Source organism: Gossypium hirsutum, chromosome D11, assembly GCF_007990345.1.
Source record: "Gossypium hirsutum isolate 1008001.06 chromosome D11, Gossypium_hirsutum_v2.1, whole genome shotgun sequence".
NCBI lineage: Eukaryota > Viridiplantae > Streptophyta > Magnoliopsida > Malvales > Malvaceae > Gossypium > Gossypium hirsutum.
In genome coordinates, this window is record NC_053447.1 from 72,493,506 (window position 1) to 72,512,804 (window position 19,299).

General features: G+C 32.0%; 3 protein-coding genes across 3 annotated transcripts; all 3 read right to left on the reverse strand.

The window, feature by feature from the left end:
* Positions 1 to 2,075: 2,075 nt before the first annotated feature.
* LOC107898819 (ABC transporter G family member 20) lies at positions 2,076 to 4,557 on the reverse strand. Its single transcript, XM_016824372.2, has one exon. The coding sequence runs from the start codon at positions 4,444 to 4,446 to the stop codon at positions 2,233 to 2,235; it is 2,214 nt and encodes a 737-aa protein (XP_016679861.2). The 5' UTR covers positions 4,447 to 4,557; the 3' UTR covers positions 2,076 to 2,232.
* Positions 4,558 to 9,169: 4,612 nt separating this feature from the next.
* On the reverse strand, positions 9,170 to 11,598 carry LOC107898821 (exocyst complex component EXO70H1). The gene has a single exon (XM_016824373.2). It carries the CDS (start codon positions 11,435 to 11,437, stop codon positions 9,569 to 9,571), a length of 1,869 nt encoding a protein of 622 aa, XP_016679862.2. The 5' UTR covers positions 11,438 to 11,598; the 3' UTR covers positions 9,170 to 9,568.
* Positions 11,599 to 16,251: 4,653 nt separating this feature from the next.
* Positions 16,252 to 17,039, reverse strand: LOC107898349 (uncharacterized). Its single transcript, XM_016823858.2, has 3 exons — positions 16,807 to 17,039; positions 16,614 to 16,719; positions 16,252 to 16,487 (listed from the first exon to the last, which is right to left on the reverse strand). The coding sequence occupies exons 1-3, from the start codon at positions 16,837 to 16,839 to the stop codon at positions 16,351 to 16,353; spliced, it is 276 nt and encodes a 91-aa protein (XP_016679347.1). The 5' UTR covers positions 16,840 to 17,039; the 3' UTR covers positions 16,252 to 16,350.
* Positions 17,040 to 19,299: the final 2,260 nt, after the last annotated feature.

Genomic DNA, 19,299 nt, shown 5'->3' on the forward strand with positions numbered 1-19,299 from the left:
ATTCGATGAAAACATCATTAGAAACTATAGCATGCTTGATAACCTCTCTAATCATGTTCTGTTTTGTTGGTTCTATCCTATCGAGTTTAAGGTACTTATAGTATCGAACAAGTGGATAATATTGTTTTTGTTCTGGTATTGTTACGTACCAGTATTTGTGTTTCGGTGTTTTGTTTTGAGTTTATCAGTATCTTTCTGAAAGCATTTTCATATATATGTCACCCATTTCTTGTCGTCCACTGGATTTGACGAAAACATCGTTAAACACTACAGCTTTGCTTTGATAACCTTTTTAATCATGTTCTGTTTTGTTGCTTATATTGTATGGAGTTTAAGGTGGTTGGTATCGAACCAGTAGATGGTATCATTTTTGTGCTGATATTATTACGTGCTGATATTTGTGTGTTTTTGGTATACCGTTTCAGGTTTATCTATAATTTTTAAATAATTTCATATATGTTATATATACATGCCAATATATTTCAATTATTTATCTAAATACACTGCAGTTTGCTTTGATAACTTTTCTAGTCATCTTCATGTTCTGTTGCGTTGATTATATACTATGAAGTTTAAGGTACTCGGTATCTGTTCTATTATTGTTATGTGCCGATATTTAAAATATATTTTTATTTATTTTAATGTTTTTTATACATACATACAAATATATTTCAATATATGTAAATTTATTTATATTTTAAAATTATTAAATAAAGTTTAATAACTTAATCAAATGAATATATATTTTTTATTTTTAAATGTGATTATAAAAAGTAATTAACATAAAAAAATTAATATTTAATTTAAAATATTTTAATTTTCTACCAGTCATACAGGTTGGTACGTTCGAAAAAGACTTAAACTACTTTATATCCATTTAAGACTGAAATGGGATGGACCAGCCGGTATGACTGGTAGTACCGAATGGCCCCGTTTTAGTTCCGTTTTAGTTCGTTGCATTTATGTAGACAGATCCGTAATTGATGCATTTATGTAGACAGATCCGTAATTGATCCAAAGGCTAAGTTAGGAAAATTAATTTTGTTGGGCTAGAATTAAGTTATAAATTTTATAAGATTTTTAGAAATTTAAAAGATTAAATTAAAATTTATCATTATTAATTTATAATTTTAACATGTTAAAGGGTAACAATTATAAATTTTCAATTTTTTGGGTCCAGCCCCTACTGCCTCTCTTTCTCAGGGTCTGTTTGATTGAATGAATTGATTTTCCGGAAAATCATTTTCAACTTTTCCAGCGTTTGATTGGCGGAAAACATTTTCCATTTGGAAAATGAACTCCAAAACAAGGGAAAATAGGTTACATTTTAGGGAAAATGTCTTACCCTTTCAATTTTCGTAAGATATTTTCCGTGCTTTCCTCTCTATCGCCTCCTTCATTCCTGGTAGAAAACTGCTTCTGTTTATCGATTTTCCAGTAACTTATTTTTTTAATTATTCAATACTTATTTTTTTAACACAATTACAAATAATTTATTTGATATTAATTTTTTTCAATTTATAACGATTAATAGCTTAATAATTGAGTATTATTATAAATAAATCATTGCAATATATGTAAAAATAATTTAAAATATAAAAATTTATTAATATATATCAATATATATAAAAATAATTTTTTCGAAAAATATTTTCAGAAAATCTGCCCAAACAGCTGAAAATATTTTACACAGATTCAATCAAACACCAGAAAATATTTTCCAGTAAACCATTTTACAGAAAAGTAAAATATTTTCCCGAAATCATTTTACGGAAAATATTTTACTGGCAATCAAACAGAACCTCAATTTCTAGTTTGATTAAATTTTATTTTTAAAACTCTTAACTCAGAAATAAAAGTTGAGATAATTAATCGACCTTATTTGTTAGCCTCATTAAATGTTCTATTTCAAAGTCAATTGCTATTATTTTATTATCAATTTCAAGTACTTACAATACTAAATCAAAATTTAAAAAATGTCTTAAAAAACAATTATTGAAATTACAAATAGTAATCCAAAATTTAATTGGCGTGCAGTATAAATATTTTAGCAAAAATAAAGAACTTGAATAACATAATCCAATATTACTCATGATAATTCATTAGTCAAATATGAAATTCTTCACAAATATTCACTGAAATTAGACAAATATTGATAAACTTTGAACTCTAAAGAAGCCAACCATAACCTCTTCATCTCACTTTTTTTTTTTTGAATAATAATTTTTAATTTTACTTTCTCTTGTTCTTGCTCCCGAGCAACAAAGTAAAATAAAACAAAATTCTGAAAAAAAATCCCCATGCAATGATGATCCATAAACAATTCCATTTGCTTATATCGGTAATACCTTGTTGTACCAAAAGATCTTTTCCGGTAGTCACGCAGGTCGACCCGGTGATGTTGGCACCCAACACACCGCTCATGCTTTGCAATAGCTTCAGTTTCACAGACAACGGCACCTCCCCGAGTGGTGTGTTGTCGAACATTTGAACTCCTCGGACGAAGCATTTCGTCGGGTCATCGAACTCGTTCTGAAGAACAGCTTCGTAAGGGTATTTAACTAGAGAGATGTAATGGAACCAGATCCAGTATAAGGGTATTCGGTTACGAGAAATGAAGAATCCACTGAATAGGAGGAAGTAGGCTAAGACGGCGACAACAACAGTGAAGCCTAACATGACATGGGAGACGATGCCTGAGAGGAATGTTACGAACGAGCTTCCGGCCCAAAAGGAGGCGAAGATTGTTAGGAAGAAGAAGAAGAACCCGGAAAGGCCACCAGCGAGTCCGACCGCCCAAAAGGTTATTGCGGCGAAGGCCATCGAGAGGATAACTAGAGATGGGATAGAGATTAGCGAGTGAGCTAATACATACGATGATCGACGATAAGCATTGTAAGCTGTTTCTCTCATGAAAATATATCGTTCTTGGAGGAAAACCGGGATTGCTTCGGCGCAAGTGTAGAACGTTGTTGACATGGCAAAAGCGAAGAAACCTAAACGTTCTTGGATGCCTTTCGGTGAATTGTCTAGCTTCCAAAACATGGTGGCTAAGATGATCCCGGTAATGACAACCGCGCCTAATCGAATCCCGAACAATTCAGGCATTCTTCTCGAGTTCGTCATCGATCGTTTGGCAATAACCATCATCTCGATCCAAAGCGGATTTGCGAAAATCGGCACCGAAGCGGTTGGGTTCGAATCGTTGGTTGCACCGGAAACTAACTTCCCTTTCGAGATACTTGCACTTATTGCATCTTTGAGTGAAAGATTTGATCTCATCGAGAATCCATTTCTTTGATTCTTTCTAGCTTGCCATGATTTGTTAAATTCAACTAAGCTTTTTGTTCCACCCGGTGTTTCTTCGAGTTCCCGAATCAAATCGAGAGCAAATTCCGTCTTGTTTTCATTCTCCGGTATCGGATGTCCGAATTCCGCAAAAAATGATGGAAGCATCCCCGGCGAGCCGGCAAAAACCGTGTTCCCATGTGAAAGGAAAATCAACCGATCAAGCAAGCTCAAAATCCGATAACTCGGTTGATGTATTGACATAATCACAATACTCCCACTCTGCGCAATCCGTTGCAAGACCTTAACTACCATGAACGCACTCGTAGAGTCCAAACCCGAAGTTGGTTCATCCAAAAACAAAACAATGGGATCATGGATTATATCGATCCCAATCGAAACCCGACGTCGCTCCCCACCGGAAACACCTCGATGTCCTTCATCTCCGATCACCGTTTTCGCCGCACTTCTCAACCCTAATTGATCAATCAAAGCTTGAACTCTAGCTTTCTTTTTCAATTTCGAAAGCGACCGAGGTAATCGGAACTCGGCTGAAAACATCAACGTCTCTTCGACGGTGAGCATCGGAAAAAGAAGATCATCTTGCATAACATAAGCCGATATAACCCTCAAAAGCTTTGATTCCAATACTTCGCCGTTCAACGTTAATGTCCCTTTTAAGCTATCTTTAGCAATACGATTCGCTAATGCATCAATTAAAGTGGATTTACCAGAGCCACTAGCACCAAGAACCGCCATTATTTCACCTTCATGAGCTTCACCAGAGATTTCATTCAATAAAATCTTGGTATTAATCCCATTAGATTCAGTCTCATCACTGTTTTTCCCACAAAATGGGATCGATCCCAGCTTCTTACGAACTTTAACACTGTAAGTCAAGTTATTGAAACAAAGGAAGAAAGGATTTGACGATGGGAGTGAACTACAGCCGTAACCGATCTCCACAGCTCGATGATCGACGGGAGAATTTTGGGCGTCGTCGACATGCATTAATAGCTCAGCTAACGTAGGAGAAACGGTAGGTTTTTTGGGGTATTTTTGGAGTTCTGTTTGTTTGGAATTGGTGAATAATGGGTGACCGTTATCGCGGGTAACTGACTTCGCCGGTAAATTCATTGAACCTCCGACGAATGACATAGTAAAATAAAACTCTTTTCTTTTGCAAGGTTTGGGTTGCTTGGTTGTCTGGAAAATCTCAAATGGGAAGGGTTTATAATAAGAAAAATGAGTGAGGAAGTGAAAGAGAAAAAAGGATAATATAATTTTTGGTCCTTGAACTTGGGAACTAGGTTTGTTTTGATACTTATATTTTTATTATCTAATTTGATACTTAGATTTCGTCAAGATTTGATGATGTGACTAGTATTTTTTGGATGACTAGATTGATTGGTTGGACCAGTTGCATTGAAAATCATAGTCCAATAAAGGAGTTAAACCAATTGAATCGAAAACTACTCGAAATTGATAAAAAAATAAAAGTTGGGATAAAAATCAATTGTTGAACCGGTTTAATAAATTTTTTTATTTTTATTTATTTATTGTTAGTCTAGCAGTTGAATCGATTGAAACGATAGAATTGGGAACCAATAGTCTAATCAGTTCCACCATTGATTCAATTATTAGAACACTGTATGTGACACTCTAAGATTGTATCATTACTCGGAAATTTATGCAATTTTTTATATTTTCAAGTGACGATACAAACTCAAACTCAAAGTGCCACATCATCAAAATTATCTATTTTTCAAGTTCAGGAACCAAAAAATCTAGTTGTTAAGCTTAGATACTAAAATGGACCTAATTGTCAAATTTAAGGGCCAAAAATTATATTATCCCAAAAGAATAAAGGGTCAAATATTCAATACGTTTGGTGATTTCCCAGTATCTAACATTTTTGCGTAATGCGTATATTAGATATTAGGTGAAAGGAGTTGCGCAGCCTTAAGCATCCTATACTTGCTATTTTTGTTTTTAAATCGGGTTGGTTGGTATTTTAAAATTTTAAAGTTCAATCTCTGGGTGATTCGAGTTTGAGGTTTGAATTTTTTCCGTACTATTTATACATGATTTTAGTAAATTTTTTTACCTTAAACTCTGAACTTGGAACTTCGAATTTTTTCTATACCATTTATACATAATTTTCGTAATTCGGGTTCGGTGTTTAAGTTTTAGGGTTTGAAGTTTTAAGTTTAGGGTTAAAGGTAAAAAAAAGTTACCAAAATTATATATAAATGGAATGAAAAAAATTACTGAGATGTCATTAAATAATTGGAAATGGACTATGAATGATGTAGTAAAAAGGGTCCATAAAATAAATCTTGCGTCCGCACTAATGACCAATTGATTAATATTTTACGTTTAATAATGTATAATTTCATCACTAATAACGTAATGACATGTGATTCCAATTTTTTTTAAAAATCATTTCATATAATGTATATCATTATTTAATTTGATTGATCATTACGTATCAAAATGTGAACCCTACAAATAAAACCCTTTGCCAATTGTCTTTTTATCTTTTCATGGAAGTTAAGTTTGCTTACGAGAAAACTAGTGAAAGCAAAAGGTAACCCAATGGTCAATACTTTGTTTTCTTTTCCTCTTATAAAAGTTTAAATTTCACTATTAGTCCTTGTATTATATGTAAATTGTAGTCTTAAACCAAACAATATTTGTTAAATTCATTAAATAATACTATTTTCGAAATTTCCTCCCCAACCCATAAATAGGACAATAATCTACGTCCTCCTGCATTGACAATAATGCCCATGCCAGTTGAGTTAAGACTCAACGGGCTACTGTTTCCGAAATCTCATTTGAAAAATATATTATCATATGTAAAATATTGTGTTATTTTATTATTTCCACGTATTTTTAAAAGAACACAACTAATGAATTTAATTATTGTCGCTTTGCATTTAATCTACAACTTTATGTATAATACAATATTAATAGCAAAGTTTAACCAAACGGATTTAACTACTATCGTTTGGGTCATGACCATTGTAGTCGGTTCCGACTAGTGCGCACCATTCTAGTAATAAACAAATGCAACTAACTTTCCTTTTTGCATCGGTTAAAATTTTGGTTCGTACCCATTGCACTAGCCCATTCAGCCCAATTCCCGATTGCATTGGCTAGAACATTGTGCAGTGATTGGTACGTGAATAATGTTTAAAATTTAAAAAAATTACCGTTACGGGAATAAATGATAAGAACTTTTATTGAAAACATTATGCTTTATTTAATATAATTCATTTTATATTTGTAAATATTTTTCAAAAATATCAATTAATCCAAAACAACACACAGACAAATCGGTATCGATACACACCAGTTTTAGTGAAAAACGTTACGTGCACCGATGCGGTACCGACTACCTTAGTCATGATTAAAATTTTAAAATTTAAAAAGTGCAGAAACTAAAATCGACTAACTCAAAAAAAAAACTAAAATTAATCAAGTTGAAATATAATGATTAAATCTATAGTTTATACATAACACAAGGACTAATAACAAAATTTGACCTTGATTTAATGGTTTTGAAATGGTAAGAAAGAGGGGTGACCTAAAGCCTCCTAATTTAACTTTGGCACGCCTTCGTTTGGTTCACGAAAGCCTTTATTAGTTCAATTAATTTTTGTTTTAAAATTTTTTAAAAAAATACCAAAATATTAACGTTTGGTGTGGGTGTTATATCTGCTATAGACTACATCCTTTCCCTTCTTTATTTCTTTGATTGAGTGTTCAACAACTACAATTCACCCTTCCTTCTATCCTCGGGTTTGGGTTTATATTTTTCAATTTCGGATTATTTTTATCGGGTTCGTTTCACTATTTTAAAAATATAAAAAAATTAAGTTTATATAAATATATATATTTTTAACAGTAAATCGAGCCATTTGGGGCGGCTCAGATTAGGGCTGGAGAATCTTTTTGGAATCAAGACTTAACTCGTTCCATTAACATCTCTAGTTATCATGTTCTCTCATTTTTAGGGGGTTAAAATACGTTGTCAGTCCCTATACTTTAATAAACCTTAATACTTATTCCACGTATACTTAAAATTTTAAAAGTTAACTCTATCTTATATTTTTTTTATTTAAAAATCCCAATATAATTACTAACATGGTTAGCATTTTTTAATCAAAACTTATTAACTCGGTATGTTGATTAAGCTATCTTCGTATTACATAGCCTATAAGTGACAAAAAGTAAACATACCAAGTTAATTAATTTTGACAAATATTAACCATGTTAATTATTAGACTATAAGCTTTTTAAAATGAAAAAAAAAAAGTACAAGGATTTAATTTGACTTTGAAATTACAGTACTAAATCTCAAATTCTATAAAAATATAGTGTCTAACAACATATTTTGACCCTTTTTTACTATGCTAGTTGTGTAATATATACATATATACAAGTTTTTAGATTGTAAAGGGGGCAGATTAAGTTAGTTTTGGATTGTGTTAATTTGCATTTTAAAAATTTTGGATTATTTTAAATTTGAGGTTCGAACTTTTGAGTTTTTGAGGTCTGAGATATCTTAAATTGTCATTTCGAGTTATTGTTCTGGTCGTTTTTAAGTTTGAGCTGGATAGATTTTTATTAATTTTTTATTGTTAAACTAGATTAAATTAAATTTGTATTCGAATTAATTTGAGTTTAGAAAACCTTTTATCTGAACATATTCCAGTTAAATTCAATTGCATAGAATCAAACTAGAAATTGAAACAATCCAAATTACAAATTAACTAACCAAACTAAAACTCATAACAAAAGTTCATTGTGCGGTTTAGAGACCCACACATTTAATTGCTCACTGTGTGTCTCGAAGTTAAGTACTCAAAACCCAAGACATTCGCACTTGTCAATTGTGCTAATGGCTCATTGACCTTAGAAACCTACTGCACCAAGGGTTCACCGACCTTAGAAATTTATACGTGTCGATTGAGTTTTAGCTCGATTAGCATTGGAATTGTTACTAGTGCAGGAGGTCGTTGATTCGAGTGTGCTAAAACACATGATTGGCCAGTTTTGGGTACTTTCATGAATTTGTTAACAAGGCTTGGGCTTAGAACTTTAGAAATTAAAGGGCACTCTTTTGAAATTTTAGGCTTTCTCTAACGGCCCCTATTAATGTTTTGAGTAAATTTAAGTTGGGTCTAGCCCAAACTTGAAAAAAGAAACACCAAATTTTTTTGTCAAATTTCTATCACTAATTCAAACAATAAGATAGACTAAATCAGATGGTTGAAAAAGAATTTAAAGAATTCAATATAGTACTTATTAAATAAAAATATTAAAATATTTTCGGGTTAAAATATGCTTTAAGTTCTTATACTCTTTGTATATTTGGAATTTAATTCATTTTCTTTTATGTATAAAAAGTTACTCTTCTTATTTTTCAGATTTTAAAATTCAATTCCAATCGTTAATTCTGACTAAATTCTTTGCTAAAAAACCTAACAAAAATACTACATTATAATGAACTTAAATATAAAAAAATATTGAACCCTATGCGATGGCTTGATGGTCAAGGGTATTCACCGCCTCAGGCGTGACCTAGGTTTGAATTGTGCTAGTCACGTTAATTGTTCGGGCTTTGCTTCACCAATAATAAATTAAAAAAAATAATTGAAATGTATTACATTTTTAAATTCAGAAGTAAATGAGCTAATTTAATCAAATTAAAAATAAGTTTTATTTATTTTACTAAAATATTTTAATTATTTAATCTATTTTTAAACCATAAATTCCAGCAAATCTAATTTATCTAATTTTATTTATAATCATTAGACATTGTCTAGACAATAATTTGAGGTTTTACTGGTAGAGGGCGTAAAAAAATAAATTAATAATAATAAATCAGATTTATATTATTTAAGAAATTATGTACACAGATCGTACATAAATTTATTTCTCTTTCAACAAACCAGCAATAAGAGAATTGAATCTTCAAAATCTGTGCGGTATATGAAATATCACAGATGTTGAAGGACTATTATGCAAAGCAATAAGAGAATTGAATCTTCAAAATCTGTGCGGTATATGAAATATCACAGATGTTGAAGGACTATTATGCAAATAAAATTTGGAAGGAAAAAAAGAACCCGTTATATAACTACCTAACAAATAATAATCATCGACGATTTTTTCTAACTTTTTTAACGATTAGAAAAAAATCGTCATAAAATTAACATAATAAAATTCTAAGGCTTTTCAATGGCAATTGCAAATGCCGCCGGTGAGACTAAGAGGAAGAAGACGGAGATGAACCGCCGCCGGAAGTAAGCGTCCGAATGAACAAATCCGACAAGTAATTCCCGACGTCTTCAGGGTAAAACCTGACGAACAATGTGATGCTCTTTTCATCTCCGATCGTCGATTTATGGGAATCGAAAAAGTTCTGGTAAACGGCGACGAGTTTCCTTCCGATGGATACTTTGATTTGGTCTCTGAGCATTGAGTTGGGCACGACGCAAGAAATCTGCTTCCAATACGCATCTTCGAAGCTTATACTGAATTTCCTGAAACATTCTTTGGCTTCCGCCGGTTTCATCGGAGCCGTTGGATTTGCCGGCAACGAGGCGAGTACGTTGCCCCATGCGAACCGCTCGTAGCTCGTTGCGAGCTGGTTCACCTTGACTTCGTGTTTAGTGATCCATTCCTTACTGAGTAAGGAATGGAGATTGGATTTATGGATCCTGGAGATTACGTATTGGAGATTGTTGGCTAAGAATAGGTATGAAACGGCGACGTCTTTGTAATACTTGGCTTTGCTATCGAGTTTGCAGAGTAGGACGAGAATTAGCCGCGAAATGCGGTCGGAGATGGGCGCTGCCGGAGATTCATTGGAAACAGGACTGTAAAAGGAGATTTCTGGCAAAGATGATATCGCCGGCGGTGGCCAGTCCGAGATAATGTCGGTGAGGATGTTACCGTAATCGCCTAGGGCAGTGAGGTAATTCATAGAGTAGATCGTCAGAGGATGAATACCGCCGCCAGGAACAGTCGTTTTGGACGAGTCCTTTCGGATCATGGACTCAAAATCTAATAATAACAACCGCACTGACTCACTGAGTCGAGCCATCGAGTTAAGAGCTTGGGATCGAACGGCTGAAATCGATTCAAAAGAAAAGATCGTTTCGATCTCTGGCCAGTTATCTGAAATAGCCGTGTACATGCCGAGAAGTCGGAAAATTCTCTCCGGCGACGATTTTTTCACCTTACCGACCACTTCGGGGAATTCAAACAGAAGGACGGCACCTTCTTTTGTAATCTCCGAAAAGCAAGATTCTCTAATGGAATCCGACGAGGAAAAGACGAAATCGCATAGGATTCTTTCTCCAGTAAAAAGCGTCCTCATTGAAATCTTCATGGCTTCTAACCAGTCCTTGATTTTCAAATTCAGTACATCCCACTCCATTTTATTGATCTTCGACGAGCTTACTTTTTCGATTCCGAGCTTATAAATACCTTCATTGATAATCGATTTCCGAATCATGTTATAAATTTGAACGCATTCTTTAGCGTAACCAGAACCGATCATACAATCCGCTATCGATTTCAGATCTGACATCGCCATGAAAGAAACTTCTTCTACTTCAGAGATGGATTCTTTGGCGGCGCCGAATTCATAGTCAGGTGAAGCATCGTAATCGTAATCCGACAAGCTTGATTGCGTGGATGTCCGTGATGATCGAGTGGAAACCGATTCCGGATCCAAATGAGCCCGGTTCATCGATAAAATCTGGTAAAACTCCTTTTGAAGCCTCTTCATTGCGATTTGCATCAAACGTTGAGCTCGAATGAGGTTTTCCGAACCGGAATCTTGACCGGAAACGAGAAAATGCATGATTTTTCGCAGGTCGTTGACGGATCTGATGAAGTGCATGGCTTCTCTTTTGCTTTCGTAGAACATAGAGGTCACCTTAGCGTACGGCGAGGTTTCCCCGTCCCATTTTGCGACGATGATAGCGGCCGTGTCAATGATTTGCTCGATCATGGATTCGGAGAATCCACTGGCCGGCGAGGTTATCGAAGATGATGGTGACACCGACCCTTGAAACAACGGCGTTTCAGGGCTGAAACAAAGACTCCTCATTCCTTTCCGCGGCATTTTTTACGGTGGAAAGGTTTTTTAAAATCTTTTTTTGGCGGCAGATGGAATTTTCGAGCTTAAGTTTTCCTCTAGCCTGCGTGGGTTTTTATAGACGTTCTAAGCAACGGCGTCGTTTCACTGGTTTTGATTTTTTTGAGTAAGACCAACTTGCCTTTAAGTTGTTACACGTGTCTCCCTAATTACTTGAGATCAATTTTAAGATTAGTAAAGGAAAACTTTCAAGAGTTTTTTTGGATATCCGTTAAAAGTTATATTTATATATTTTTTCTTATAATTAATGAATTATCTATTTTGGGTTTTGATGAAAATATTTTATTTTACAAAAAAATTTAAAATAGAATTTTAACTTAATAATAAATGTCTATATATATATATTCGTTAATTATATCCTAGATTAAATTTATTTTAATCAAATTTTAACAAATTATTAAAATAAGATTATTTACACATAATATTTTATAATAATGTTTTTGACATAATGTCTGGAACTACTCACAGTCTTTCTCAACCCTTAAATAGGAGAATAATGCTCTTCAGCGCACTTAAACTCATATCCTCGTGCATTGAGAACGATATCCATGTCAATCAAACTAATACTCAACTGACAAAAATATTAATTATTTTTTAAAATATGATTTAAGAAAAATTAGTGGTTGTAATAAAAAAAAAAACAAGTTGTCCATTTGTTCTAATGCTAGAAAAATATAATTTATTTTACATTAATTTCTCTTTGACTCTAAATTTGAAATGAAAATAAAAATAAATGTCGAATATCAAGTTGAGGGAAGCTAAGCTCTATATCTATTTCAAGACATTATTAATTGTGGCCTCTAAATAAAAGTACGACAGCGTATACAAATATCTTGAATCTCAAATTTTATCTAATTACATAATTAAGAAAATAATAAAATAATTTAATGCATTATATATATATATATTCCTACTCCTACCTTTCTTATATGGTTATCATTAGAGGTGTTCATGGGCCAGGCGGCCCGGCCCGACCCGACAGCCTGTCCAAAATATGGGAGGGTTCAAGTAAAAATATAGGCCGAAATATGGGTTTGGGCAAAAAATGAGGCCCGTTTAGAAATGGCCCGGGCCTCGGGCACCACTTTTTTGGCCCGGGCCCGGCCCGAATATAATAAATATATTTTTTTAATTTTTTAATTTTAAAATACTTGTTTTATTTTTTAATTTTAAAATAAATTTTTGGTGTTTATTAAAAAATGGGCCGGCCGGGCCAGGCTCGGGCTTAAGAATTTCTTCCCGAGCTGGGCCTGGACAAAATTTTAAGCCCATATTTCGGGTAGGACCTGAGCATAGGACACGGGCCAAAAAAATTTGGGCTTGGCCTGGCCCGGCCCATAAACACCTCTAGTTATCATCCCTCCTATATCGTTTTAACTTTTTTAATTTATATCTAAATAAAATAATATTGGGTAAATTATACTATTAGTCACCTAATTGTTAATAAGTTTTTTTTATCACCTAATTATGAAAAGTTACAAATTGATTACTAAACTATTCGATTTTACCTCTCTCTTTTTTCACCAACCCTTAAATGGGGTAATGAGAAGGTGATGTGGTAGCTTTTAAAATTGGTATAATAGCAAATTCAACCATCAACATTTATACATTATGTCAAAATGTTTTTAATATTTAAAAATTTAACCTTGTTAATTAAGTGGCTCAAGTGATACCGTGTTTACAAGCACGTCACCTATAAGGTCTTGGTTGGTGGTTCAAGTCATGATGTGCCCATGTATCTCCATAATTCTTAACACCTATCTCGATATATCTTTATATTAGTAATTTAACAACTGGTGACAAAAAGGAAAAAAGTTGAATAGTTTAGTGACTATTTTGTAACTTTTAATAGTTAGGTCACCAAATTTTTTTACTAATAATTAGGTGATTCGATGCAGCTTATCCTAATATAAAACCTCTCATTTCAAAATTAAGATTTCTTTAGATACAAAATTTAGTTAAAAATTAACTTGTTCCAAGGTTTTGGTATTTTTATTATTATTAAAATTAAACTTAAAAAAAAATAAACAGAATTATCTAAACGAGTTTGAATTAGTTGAAAAATCACATTATTAAGTGCTTATTCAAAAAAATTGATTATTTATCTATATTAATGAGTGCCTAATATACGTATATTGTTGAAGGGATGCTAACTCTTTCAAAAAAGTATTTAAAGTATCATTCATCGGGAAATAATAGATCCCTCAACATGTCCATATTATCTTTAGTCGAAGTTTTGTCTCATAACTCTATGAAGAGCTGGAGTGCTTGAGGTAATGGGTTTAATAGAGCGGGAGCGCCTGGTCAGATTGGACTGTGTGTGGCATACACCTGCCTACCAAAGGACAACAATATTGACTCATTGAGGAACCCTTCGACTCTCGACCAATGTCACTTCGAAAACTTCTTTAAAGAATCAATTCACATAAAATATTCACAAGTATAACCATGATTACAATTAATATATCTAAACAAGTATAATAAAAAAACAACATCATAAAGCACGAAACTTAATTTGCAATAAGACTTAAACCAAAATAAACCTAATTTGACAAATGACTTTATTAGAAACTTTTAATAGACTATTCAAGTTCAAATTTGATGTCAAGCACATCAATAATCCGAGGATTCGATCCTCGTTTCGGGTATGGAGCAATTTTAAAATTCGTTATCAAAGTTTATTCCCTTAACGGGCTTACAGAGTGCAGAAGATTAGTCATTGGACTCACTCCAACAAATACATTTAACAAATCATTAAACGTACGTGATTTAAAACAATATGGTCAATTGGTCATAATATTGATTATTACTTATTTCAACTCATTGGCTGTGTTAACGAAATTGAAGTCGAAATAATTCGAGCGTTTAAATTTGAATTTTAGTGTCTGACTTTAGTTCGAGTTATGATACGATCGATTCAGATTACTAACCGAGTTTTTCAACTTATTTTAGGGACCTTAAATTTAAATGGCATGTTGAATAGTTAGCAAGTTGGCAAATTGAGAGTAGTCAAAGTTATAAGCAGTCGTACTAATTAAATTGACCATAGCTTAAGTTAATAAGTTTTAAATATCATCTTGAATTATCACTCTTCTTTATCTAAAAGCTTTAACCCCTAATTTCACTCAATTAAATCTAAGGGAAAAAAGTGGTCTTATATTCGTTTAATCGCACCCTAATGACAAACCTCTTAAATGTTCGGCCGAAGCTTACCAAAATTTTAGATTTGGTCAAAAACATGTTTTTTTTTGTTAAAACAAAAAAGGAAGGTAAATTATGATTAATGCAAAACTATAGCACAAGGGATGGCATCCGGATGGTCTCGGATCGAATAGAGGTGAAGCGGGACAGGGTGGATTTTATTTAAAAATTTATTTTCAATTTAATCTTTAAAAATTTTGATAAAAGAACAATTCGTTTTACTTCGAAACACGATATTCGAAAAAAAATTGACACTTGTAAATCAAAACCCTTCGAATTTAGGTTTGAGTTCGAGTTCTAGACTTCTAGACTCTAGTTGATATTTTGGTCCTCAATTTGGTGTGGGGTTGACAATTAGGTTTGGTTGAGCACCAAGGCAGTGTAAAAGGTCCAACCAGTTGGGCTTAATTTGTGGACAACATATATTACATTAATACACATACAAAATGCAAGTGAAAAAAAGAAGAAGAAGTAGATGGTCCTATGTCTCTATTTCTTAATTGCATTCTAGAGAAAATTTGTCAAAAATTGAAATTTGTTATTATGTTTTAGGGTAATTTACCCCGTTAGTCCCTCTCAAATTAGGTTATTCTTATTTTGATCATTTCAATCTTTTTTTTTTTTACTTTGGTTGTTGTCATTAAATTGACCAATTTATTCATTCCATAGTTAAACCCACGATTTTACCTGTGATTTAATGGTTAAATTAAAGGTTTCTATAATGGAAGGACATGATTTATATTACATTGATAGTTTCATAATGTAATTAGAACGTTTTGAAATTTGAGGACCAATTTAGAATGAGGGTCATAGTTTAGCGATGTCTGATGCAATTAACTCATATATAAAAGAGATGGGACAAATGGCAAATTTTTAACTCTGTTTGTGGAGTTAAAAAAAACTACGTTATCTAGTATACCAGATACTAGCCATTTATTTCAAAAGAAATTTATTGATTATTATATTTGTTTATTTTTTTAATCCAAAATTAATTAGTTGTTTATTTTATTCACGAGCATTACTCAATGACGTATTCAATTATACATTCAGGAACATGCTTGTAAATATGTTCGTTTAATGTTCACGAACAAGTTCATTTAGTGTAATTTCAACTAACACGAATGCATATAATTTTAAATAAATACGAACACAAATTTGAAGTTTTTAATGGATACAAATTGAACACAAATAAATTTTAAAATAAACATGAATAGAGGATTAGAGGCAAGGGCGAAGCTAAAATTGTTTGTAAGGGGGTTCGGGATATTTTTATAAATATATCTGTTAAAAGTCGGTTGGGCCTACTTTGAACAAGGTATTTATAAATTCAGAATAAGTTAAATACTCAAAATGCATCCGATATTATAATCATTTAAGTTTATTTTTACCTATTAATATTTAGTTATCATATATACTTAGATATTACAATTATTAAACTTTATTTTTACCGATTTAATATTTAGATATTATTTTGTATTAATTTACCAAATTTATCATAAAATTTATAAATTCTATATTAATATAGAAATGTTTATATTAACTTATATTCATTTTTTAATTTCTTGCTAAAACTTTATAAATTTGTTTTATAAATAAATTATAATAAAATTTTGAATCATCTTAGCCCTTTGGTGTTGGCTTATACATACATACATACATACATACATACATACATAAAATTAGTTCTTTTGGTTCTCTTTAATGGAAGCATTAATAAGCTGGGTTTGCCTTTGCTCTAATTCATTTGCTCTTTGATCTCTGCCCTTTGTGTAAGCTTCAAAGAACTCTTTGTTTTCTTTCTGCAACTCATTCCAAACTATATATATATATACATATATATATATTAAATGATGCAAAAGGAAGAACTTTGAAGGCCCTTAATTTTCTTTTTCATATGTATTTAGAAAAAAAATAATAAATGAGTGAAATTTAAATGAATAACCTGTGGAAGTAATGACTGGTTTAATATTTGCATGCTTAGACAAAGCTTCCATGCACTCTTCTTTGCTCATGTTGAAGATCAAACACTCTTCTATGAGATGGTGTACCTACATATACATATACATATACATGATCATGATCATAATCATAATCATATAATAAAAACATGTATAATGTAATTATATGTTACTTACCATGTGGATATATGAAGCTGAAGAATCACCCATAAATCATATAAATATTAGTCCTAAAACAAATATAAAAACCTAAGAGCTTAAAGGATTGAAACTTGGAAAATGACAGAGAAAGTAAGGGAAGAACAAGCCAATCAAAGATCACGAGATAGCTCAAAAAAATATTCCAATCTTTTCACTTAAATAAAGTTTTGAGTTCGAGTTTCATCTTGAAAAAATCTAAAAAAGTTTTTCCTTTAAAGGTATTTTTTATTTTTTATTTTTAAATGTTATAAAAAGATGTAGATTTAAATATATAAAAGTGATAAAAATACCCTTAAAATAATACAATTTACTCTGTAAAATGAGGGTATTTTTAGCTTTTTGCAATTGAGTTAGTTAACGAATGGCATCAATTCAGTCAACAACTTTATAATAAATATAAATGCTTTTTTTTTTTTGGTTTTCTTGTATCGTTTACACCCTACTTGAGAGTGACAAAACAATTTATGTCCCGTTCTGAATTTAAAAATGTCGAATGATTGTTTATACACTTCTCTTACTAAATTTTTTTATAACTTTTATGTTCATTTTATTATTCATACCCGGGATTTATGATCATTTCTTATAATAACGGAATGCTTTTTTTTAATTAAATTGAAATGTGATTAACTTCGAAATTTCAATTCAATCAAAATTTGTATGATTAATATTTTTTTTTATAATGGGTTGAATTATTTTTTGTTATATGGGTAGAATATAAAGATGAAGAAAAAAAAGGATGATAATGTAAATTAATAAAAGTAAAGAAGGACTGGGTTGGAAAACAAAAATGGAACTTTCTGTTTGGTGCGTCCACATTCGCATTGTGGGGTCCACCCTCGCACGTGGGACGGTGTCTATGATTGGTGGAGGGAGATTTGAGAAGATTTTAGGATTAAAGTATCATTTAGTCCTTGAATTTATCAATCTTTTCTACTTGGTCTAGGGTTAAACCGCAAATTGGGGACTAAACTTCATAACAACTCTCACATTGGGGCGTGAACTTTTTTTGGCCCAAATTAATACCTGTGCTTGGCAATTGTTCCTACATTGGAACCTGAATTAGCACTTGTTCCTACATCGAGGCTTGAATTTTTTTCCAAGTTAGCCCTTGAACTTGGCCATTGTTTCTATAGTGGGGCCTGAACTTTAAGGTATTCAATGAAATATAAAGGACTAACTTGGAAAAAATTTTAAGTCCCAATGTGGGAGTAGTTGTCAAGTTCAAGCCCCAAAAAGTGATTTAACCATTTGGTTTACATTAATATTGGAACTTGGAAAATTTTCACAATTTAGTCCCTAAATTTGGATTTTATTAAAATACGATGATGTGTAATTCTGAGATTGTGTCACGATATCACTTAAAATTTTTTAAAAAATTAAAAAAGATCTATAACTTTAATAATTTTTTTGTATTTTTTATAAGGTTTTAAAACTTTTTAGGTAATGACATGGAACACGTTAGAGTACCAGGTCGTCGAATATTAATGAAATCTAAATTCATGGATCAAATAAAAAAGTTACAAATTTCCAAGCCTAATATAAAAAAAAAACTCAGAGATTAAGCTAAGAAAAAATGTTTAGGGACTACATGTTGATTTATCCCACGATTTTTTTAAGCAGCTAGCCTGTCCTTTGTTTCACACGTGGCTACTGGCCCACAATCCACGTGACACGCCTCCCCCATTTATGCTTCTGCTGATTTAGAGCCGCACAATTACGAACCTAAAACGACCCGTGAAATTGCCGTATTTGGTTAGTACTCACTGCAAGACAAACAGCTCGGGGGGAAAAGAACAGTTAAATTCGACTTCATTATTTAAGGGATAAATATCAAATTTATACAAGAATTTTAGTTTAATGTGCAATTTAATACATGAATTTTGATTTAGTACAATTATACAGATAAAAACTTGAATTGTGATTCACGTGTATGCATGAAGTTTTGATATTGGTTCAATTGCGCATATTTAAAGAAATGAATAGATTCAATTATTTTCATATCGGATTAATATAACAATGTAAAATGGTATTAATTTGATAATGTTGTTAGTGACTTGTGAAAATTAAATCAAATCAAAATTTTACGCATAAAATCGATAAAAATTAAAATTCATATATGACACTGCACATTGAATCATTCTTTCTTTTTTTGTCCAACTAAAAACTTTAAGTCTAATATTGACACCTTATATATATGGGTTAATATATATTTTGGCCCGTGAACTAGAGGTGCTCATGGGCCGGGCAGCCCGGCCCGCTCAAAATATGGGAGGGTTTGGGTAAAAATATAGGCTCGAAATATGGGCTTGGGCAAAAAAATGAGGCCCGATTAAAAAATAGGCCGGGCCTCGGGCACCACTTTTTTGGCTCGGGCCCGGCCCGAATATAATAAATATTTTTATTTTTTAATTTTAAAATACTTTTAAAATACTTTTTTTAAATTTTTTAAATTTTAAATTTTTTTAAAAT